Here is an 8,401-nt window from a genome sequence, read left to right on the forward strand (position 1 = left end):
AAGCTCATCTGAAACCTGTCCACCATGGGTGACCCTGCTGGTATTTAAAATACCAGTGGCATAGCTTCCAGAATCACAGTCGCTCACAAGCCATGACAGTACAACAAACTGATAGACGTGTGGTGGCCCTATGAGTTAGAACCTACTAAATGGTAACAACCACAAACAATCACCAATATATTTAGATATATAATCTTTGTGAGTGGTTATATCTAGAAATATAAATACATATAATTATAAAGGTATCTTGAAAGGCTGCCAAACTAACCCCATTGTCATCAAGTTGATTGTGACTCAGAGTGCCTCTATAGGATAAAGTAGAACTGCCCCATTGGGTTTCCAAGTTTCATCTATGTGGAAGCAGACTGCCACATCTTTCTCCCTAGAGTCACTAGTAGGTTTGAACCACCAGCCTTAACCAGTATGCCACCAGAGCTCTTTCTGAGAGTTTGCACCTGGGTTATAATTGCAAGTATCTTATCTTAGACTAGTGTCTTTTCAGATAACTTTTTAAGACGTTTTGTTTAGAAGCACTATTGCTGCATACTTAGAATTTCTTATATCTCTGTGCTACTTGCTTGAAAGTCACATGTTTGTGATGGGACAGGTAAAGAAATATGGTGTAAATTGTATCTGTCAAACTTCCAAATTCAAATTTCAACACGTATTCATTGATGATTGAAGTTGTGTTTTGAATTGGACATCTTCTTTCTCCAAACAATGTAAAAATTTTCTCCTCCAAATTACGTGGCACTGTAGTATAAGCACTAGAGTGCTAGACAAAAGGTTGTCAGTTCAAACCCACCACTGCTCCTTGGAAACCCTATACAAGGTTATTACAAGTTGGAACCAACTCAGCAGTATTTAACAACAATATAACTCTTATTGGAGACCAGGTGGTGTAATGGTTTTCTACACATTGGGCTGTTAATTGGAGGGTCAGAAGTTCAGATCCATCAGCTGCAACCCAAAAGAAAGATGAGACTTTCTGGGTCTGTAAAGATTCTTAGAAAGATTTACAGACTCAGAAACTCTATACAGGTTTGCTGAGTTGGAACCATCTAGATGGCACACAACAATAGAAACATCGCTTTTATATAATTTGATCTCTACTTACGCCTGAAAACCTTTGTTCCTGATAAATGTTTGTGTCCAAATGCATGGATTAGATTCAGTGTCTCATGATATAATCATATACTTGTACTTTATCCAAGCATTGAAGTAGATAGTACTTATTCATGTGAGACTATAACGTGAATTAGTGAGCCATACATTGTTTTGATTTGTTTTCTAACCAGAATTGTTTTGTCTGGTCTACCATATCAGAGTTCCAGTTACAAATAAATATTCTTGTAGTAGTAATAATCTAGTTTAGCAATTATTCTGTGTTGGTAGGTACTTTTCCAGTCTTTAGTTCTCTTTTAGCTATGCCATGACTGCTACTTCCGGGTTTATTTGGCCTCTGAGTTATTTTAATACTTAGCAAATGGTCTTGAGTCATATCATTATTTTTTTTGTCCTTAGTTGGATGCATCTGAAAAAATTGGTTTGTATAGCACAGAAATTCTAACTTTTGATGGTGGTCTGAACAGATAAATAATTTTTTTTTTTTTTAAAGAGCACCTCTAACTTGAGTGCCGAATATTTATCTTTGCCTCTTGAAGTGTTTGGTGTAATGATCAGCAAACTTGTCTTGAACAGCACAAAAGACACAGTTAATTTTAAGTATTATGAGTTGATATAATAAAGAATATTCTTTCCCTAGTTGTTGAATGTTGTACCACGGAGATCTCAACCTGGCCAGAGGAGAGAACCCAGGAAGATCATCACAGTCTCTGTCAAAGAAGACGTGCATCTAAAAAAGGCGGAGAATGCCTGGAAACCCAGCCAAAAACGAGACAGTCAAGCTGAGGATCCTGAAAACATTAAAACACAGGTTAGGACAGAAGCACCTCCTAACATCTAGGAATTATAATGATTTTGTTTCAATTTATTTATTTATTAATGTTTTATTGTGATTATGTGATAGTTTACATGGGAGAACATTAGTTATCCATTCATATTATCAATATCGTTTCATTGCCATGGTTACAATCCCCTCCATGCATCATCAGCCAACAAAGGGCATATATACCCTGCAAGTCTGTCCCCTAGTCATCAGCACACAGCCCCTCGGCCTCTCTGGGTCTAAAGTCCCCAGCTGCTCCAGCTCCATCTCTCCACGTCATCATCTCTGCCTTCATCTCTGGCATTACTGCTTCTCTGGGTAGGGTCCCGCTCTCCGCTCTTCTCCGTTGATGGTCCCAGGGACCTCCGCTCCTAGACTGCAAAGTTAATCACTCCCCTCCTTGCTACAAAACATCTACCTTTACATTTCCAACCCTCACAAGCAGTCCTCATAACAATCACTATTGTATCACAAGAGACCTATCTGTATTTCTTTTCATCAGTCCTGCCTAGACAGATTGGATACTACTCAGTGGAGATTCTACCTTCCTCCACGCCCTCTGGATCTAGATTCCCTCTTGAAAGCTTGTAAGCCAGTCACTTCTTGCCTTTGAAGTACCCCCATTTTGGGTAGCCAATGTCCAAGTTGCCTATCCCTGTCTACCCTGTGTATGGAGTGTTTCAGTTCCTTTTCATGTGTCATTTTGACCTGTTAGTATATGCGTATATCGAGTGTAAGACTTTTTGTATTTTTTTTTTCCTCTTAAACATATTATGCTGCAGCAGTCATAGATACCAGATAACCTATTGTTTTCTCTTTAAAATTGCCTTCTATATGCTTTTTCAGAACCTGCGGCATTCAGAATGCCATAGACTATTTCTGTCATTCAGGTTTTTCACAAATGTAATTTTTTGATTCTTAGTGAGACTCTCTGTACCATATCCTAGTTTAGTTAGTGTTTTTCTTTGTATCTTTCATCTGGAAGCAGCATACCCTGGTCGGAGTATAGCTCTGCTGGGCAATTTGTAATCTAAGCTGTACTGGCAGTACCTGTCTCAATGGGGTGACTAAATGAGGTATAACATAAAGCACCTGGCTTGGGACCTGGAGCCCAGTTATGTGCTTAGTCTGAACATGTTCCTAGAAAGAACTGTGCCTTAGAAATCATAATTTTCAGCACCAACATAGAGCCTCATACATAGTAGCTATTCAATAAACATTTGTTAAATGTATAAGCTAACAAAGTTGTTAACACAAAGCAAGGACCAAGATGACCTGCCCCATCTCAAAACCATACTGTCAAATCTTGATTGGCTCTTTGACTTTATCTGTCTGCATTGCTCCAAACTTTTGCTACCAGGTTCCTGAGTACATCCTTTTCCAAATTCACTGAAGTCAATTTTCTAGTCTTATATCCATTTCATCTCAACATTTCTGTACTTTTTAACAAAAGAATTCACCTTTTGATATTTGTTTTTATAATACCCTGAGAAATGCTTAAAGATAATCAGCCTACTGGTTTGGAATGATTGTTTACAATTTCTACTAAACATTGAATATCCTTTATACTTTTGAGAATCAATTCATTATGTATGTTGTTGTTGTTAATTGCCCTTGCGTTAGTTCTGACTCATAGTGACCCTGTATAGCATTTCTGAGGAGTAACTGATGGGTTTGAACTGCCAGCCTTGTGGTTAGCAGTTCAGTATGGCCTATTTATACTCTCTTTGTTCTTCCACTGGTGTCCTTTGACCAATACCACATAACCTTGTTTATTGTTTGTTGTTGTTAAGTGCTTTTGAGTCCATTCCAACTCATAGCAACCCTGAAAAGGGTTTCTGAGGCTGTACATCTGTGTGGGAACAGAAGGCCTCATCTTTCTCCTATGGAGCAGCTGGTTAGCTCAAACCACCAACCTTGTGGTTGGCAGTCCAGTGCTTATTGTATGTCACCACTGAGCGCCCATGTTTATTTTAGCCTTATTTTATGTGTCAGAATCAGAAAGTGTGAGTCCTCCAACATGGTTCTTATTTTTCAAAATTAGCGTGGCTATTCTACTTCCTTTATCTTTCTGTATAAATTTTAGAATCCTACTTGATTTTTACCAAAGTGGGGGAAAATAATTTACTAGGGTATTTATTTGGATTATGTTAAATCTGAAATTCACGTTGGGGAAAACAGACATCTTAACAATTTTGAACCTTATATTACTTGAGAATGATGAACCTCTCAATTTATTTAAAATCCACTTTGATTTCTTTCATCTGTGATTTATAGTTTTCAGCATTCATGCCATGTAGATAATTTGTTAGATTTTTACCTAAGTATTTCATGTTTTTTTGGTGCAATTATAAATGGTGCTTTTTTAAAAATTCAATTTGTAGTATATACAAATACAAGGGGAGTCCAGAAAATTTGTGGGAAAATGCCATTATCTCTTAATTCTATTTTTCCATGAACATTTTGAATCCCCCATCATACAATCTTTTTTGTATATGAGCATTGTTTCTATTGACATTTCTAGATTTTGTTGTTAGCTTTTTTTTTTTTTTTTTACTATGTAGATTTCTTAGGTTTCTAAGTAGATCATCATGTTGTCTGTGAAGCTTGTTGTTAAGTGCTATCAGGTTGGTTCTGACCCATAGTGACCCTATATAGGACTTTCTAGTCTGTATATATTTAAAGGAATAGAAAGCCTCATCTTTCTTCTATGGAGTGCCTGTGGACTCAAACTTCTAACATTGTGGTTAACAGACCAACTTCTAAGCCACTGCACTACAAGGCTCCTACCTGTGAATTGTTGTTAAATGCCATCGAGTTTGTTCCAACTCATAGCAACCCTGTATAGGGTTTCCAAGGCTTTAAATCTTCGTAGCAGCAGAAAACCTCATCTTTCTCCAGTGGAGAGGCTGGTAGACTTGAACCTTGGACCTTGTAATTTGCAGTCCAGTGCTCGTTGTATGGCGCCATCTGTGACTAGAGAGTTTTATTTCTTCTTTTCCAACACTCGTCTGTCAGTTTGTCATTCTATGGTGGCTTGTGTGTTGCTATGATTCTGGAAGCTATGCCATGAGTATTTTAAATACTGGCAGGGTCACCCATGGTGGACAGGGTTCAGCTGAGCTTCCAGACTAAGACAGACTAGGACGAAGGACAGACTGTTTCCAAATATTTAGTCACAGAAAACCTAATGAATAGCAGTGTGACATTGTCAGCACCAGATTATTGAATATTGAAACATGATGAAATATAATGTATAAACATCAATATCTTAGACATTAGTAAGCTGAAATGGACTGGTATTGGCCATTTTGAATCTGACAATCACATGGTTTACTGTGCTGGAAATGGACAAATTGAAGAGGAATGGCATAACATTCATCATCAAAAAGAACATATTAAGACCAATCGTGAAGTACACTACTGTCTGTGATAGGATAATATAATATCCTACAAGGAAGACCAGTTATTTACCACTATTCAAATTTATTCACCAACCACTAAAGCCAGTGATGATGAAATTGAATAATTCTCTCAGATTCTTCAGTCTGAAATTGATCAAACATGCAATCAAGATGTATTTCTAATTACTGCTGATTTGGAATGCAAAGGTTGAAAACAACAAGGAAGGATCAGTTGTTTAAAAATATGGCCTTGGTGATAGAATGGTGCTGTAAATCACATGATAGAATTTTGCAAGACCATTGACTTCTTCATTGCAAATACCTTTTTTAAACAGTATAAAAGACAACTATCCAAACAGACGTCACCAGATGGAATACACAGAAATGAAATTGACAACAACTGTGGAAAGAGATAGTGGAAAAGCTCCATATATCATCAGCCAAACAAGGCCAAGGACAGACTGTGGAACAGACCATCAATTGCTCATATGCAAATTCAGGCTGAAGCTGGAGAAAATTAAGTCCATAGGAACCAAAATATGACCTTGAATATATCCCACCTGAATTTAGAGATCATTTGAAGGACAGATATGATGCGTTAGACACTAATAATCAAAGACCAGAGAAGTTGTGGGATAACATCAAGAACACCATACAGGAAGAAAGTAAGAGGTCATTGAGAAGACAAGAAAGAAGGAAAAAAACAAAATGGATGTTAGAAAGGCATTTAAACTTGCTCTCCAGCATAGTGATGCTAAAGCAAATGGAAGAAGTGAGGAGGCAAAAGAGCTGAACAGACAATTTCAAAGATCCAGCTTGAGAAGACAAAGTCAAATATTATAATGAAATGTACTAAGACCTGGAGTTAGAAAACCAAAAGGGAAGAACACAGTCAACATTTCTCAATCTAAGGGAACTGAAGAAAAGTTCAAACCTCAACTTGCAATATTGAAGGATTCTATGGACAAAATACTGAATGATGCAGAAAGCATCAAAAGAAGAAAGATGGTAGGAAAACACAGAGTTACTTTACCAAAAAGAAATGGTCAATGTTTAAAAGGTATCATATGATCAAGACCAAAGATCCCGAAGGAAGAAGTTCCCAGGTGCATTGAAGACACTGACAAATAACAAGGCACCAGAAACAGATAGAATACAAATTTAAATCTTTCAACAAACTGTTGCGGCACTGGAGGCGCTCACTCATCTATGCTAAAAAGTTTGGAAGACAGCTACCTGGCCAGCTGACTGAAAGTTACCTATATTTGTACCCATTCCAAAGAGAGGTGACCCAACGGAATGCGGAAATCATCAGACAATATCATTGATATCCCATAAAGTTTTACTAAAGATATTTACTAAAGGTAATGCAAGACAGCTACCAACCATACATTGACAGAGAACTTCCAGAGATTCATGCTGTATTCAGAAGAGGACATAGATGGATATCATTGTTGACATCACATTGATATTGGCTGAAAGCAGAGAATACCAGAAAGATGTTTACCTGTGCTTTATTGACTATACAAAGGCTTTCGATTTTGTGGATCATGGCAAGCTATGGACAACATTGCAAAGTTTGAGTATTCGGAACACTTATTTGTTATCATGAGGAGCCTGTACATGGACCAAGAGACAGTTGTTCAAGCAAGGGAACAACAAATGGCTTAAAATTAGGAAAGGTATGCACCAGGGTTATATTCTTTCACCATACGTATTCAATCTGTATGCTGAGCAAATAATCTGAGAAGCTCGATTATATGAAAAAAAAAATGTGTCCTCAGGTTTGGAGGACTAATCATTAACAACCTGCAATATGCAAATGATACAACCTTGCTTGTTGAAAGCGAAGAGGACTTAACGTACTGATTAAGATCAATGACCAAAGCCTTCGATATGGCTTGCATCTCAGTGTAAAGAAAACAAAAATCCTTACCACTGGACCAATAAACAACATCCATATAAGTTGAGAAAAGATTAAAGTTGTCACAGACTTCATTTTGCTTGGCTCAACCATGGAAGCAGTATATAGGGCTCAGATATAGTAACAACTATGACATTGGCCCAGGACTGAGCACTGTTTTGTTCTGTTGTGCATGAGTCCATACAGATGCAATGACACCTAATAACAGCAACAACAAATTTCTTCTTTTATTTTCTATATGCCTTTTATTTATTTTTCTTTCTTCATTATACTTGGAAGCAGCAGTCAAGAAGTCAAATGATACGGGGCAAATCTGCACACGAACTTTTTAAAGAGTTGAAGAGCAAAGATGTCAGTTTGAGGACTAAGGTGCACCTGACCAAAGCCATGGTATTTTCAATAACTTCATATACACATGAAAGCTGGATACTGAATAAGAAAGACTGTAGAATTGATGCATTTAAGTTACAGTGTTGGAGGAGAATAATAAAATTACTGTGGACTGCCAAAAGAACAAACCAATCTGTGTTGGAAGAAGTACAGCCAGAGTGCTCCTTGGAGGCCAAACTTCATCTCTCATATTTTGGACATATTGTCAGGAGGGACCAGTCCCTCAAAAGGATATCATGTTTGTTAAATTGGTCCAAAAACAATAGGAAGACCACCAGTGAGATCGATTGGCACAGTGACAACAGCAGTGGGCTCAGACATAGCAACAACTATGACGTTGGCCCAGGACTGAGCACTGTTTTGTTCTGTTGTGCATGAGTCCATACAGATGCAATGACACCTAATAACAGCAACACCAAATTTCTTCTTTTATTTTCTTTATGCCTTCTACTTATTTTTCTTTCTTCATTATACTTGCTAGAATATCTAGTATAGTTCTGAATAGGAATTGTGAAAGCAGACATTTTTGTCTTGTTCCAAATCATAGGGGAAAAAGTATCTTTTACCATAAGTATTACTTTATAGATTTTTTTTTTTCAGTTGAGGAAGATTCCTCTATTACTAATGTACTGAGCATTTCTACAGCATTTAAAGTGATTCTTTCCTGGTATTCTAATGGTTAGGTAAATTTATGGTTATATCACAAATATATATGTATAAAGGAGCTCTGGTAGC

The 8,401-nt window shown here is 37.2% G+C and overlaps 1 protein-coding gene across 1 annotated transcript in view; it reads left to right on the forward strand.

Moving 5' to 3' along the window:
* EIF4G3 (eukaryotic translation initiation factor 4 gamma, 3) overlaps window positions 1–8,401 on the forward strand; it is a 127,142-nt gene that overhangs the window by 24,330 nt on the left and 94,411 nt on the right. The window contains exon 7 of the mRNA XM_006862404.1: window positions 1,766–1,936. Coding sequence (XP_006862466.1) covers window positions 1,766–1,936 — 171 coding nt within the window. The remainder of the gene's footprint in view (window positions 1–1,765; window positions 1,937–8,401) is intronic.

This window comes from Chrysochloris asiatica, unplaced genomic scaffold (assembly GCF_000296735.1).
Source record: "Chrysochloris asiatica unplaced genomic scaffold, ChrAsi1.0 scaffold00047, whole genome shotgun sequence".
NCBI lineage: Eukaryota > Metazoa > Chordata > Mammalia > Afrosoricida > Chrysochloridae > Chrysochloris > Chrysochloris asiatica.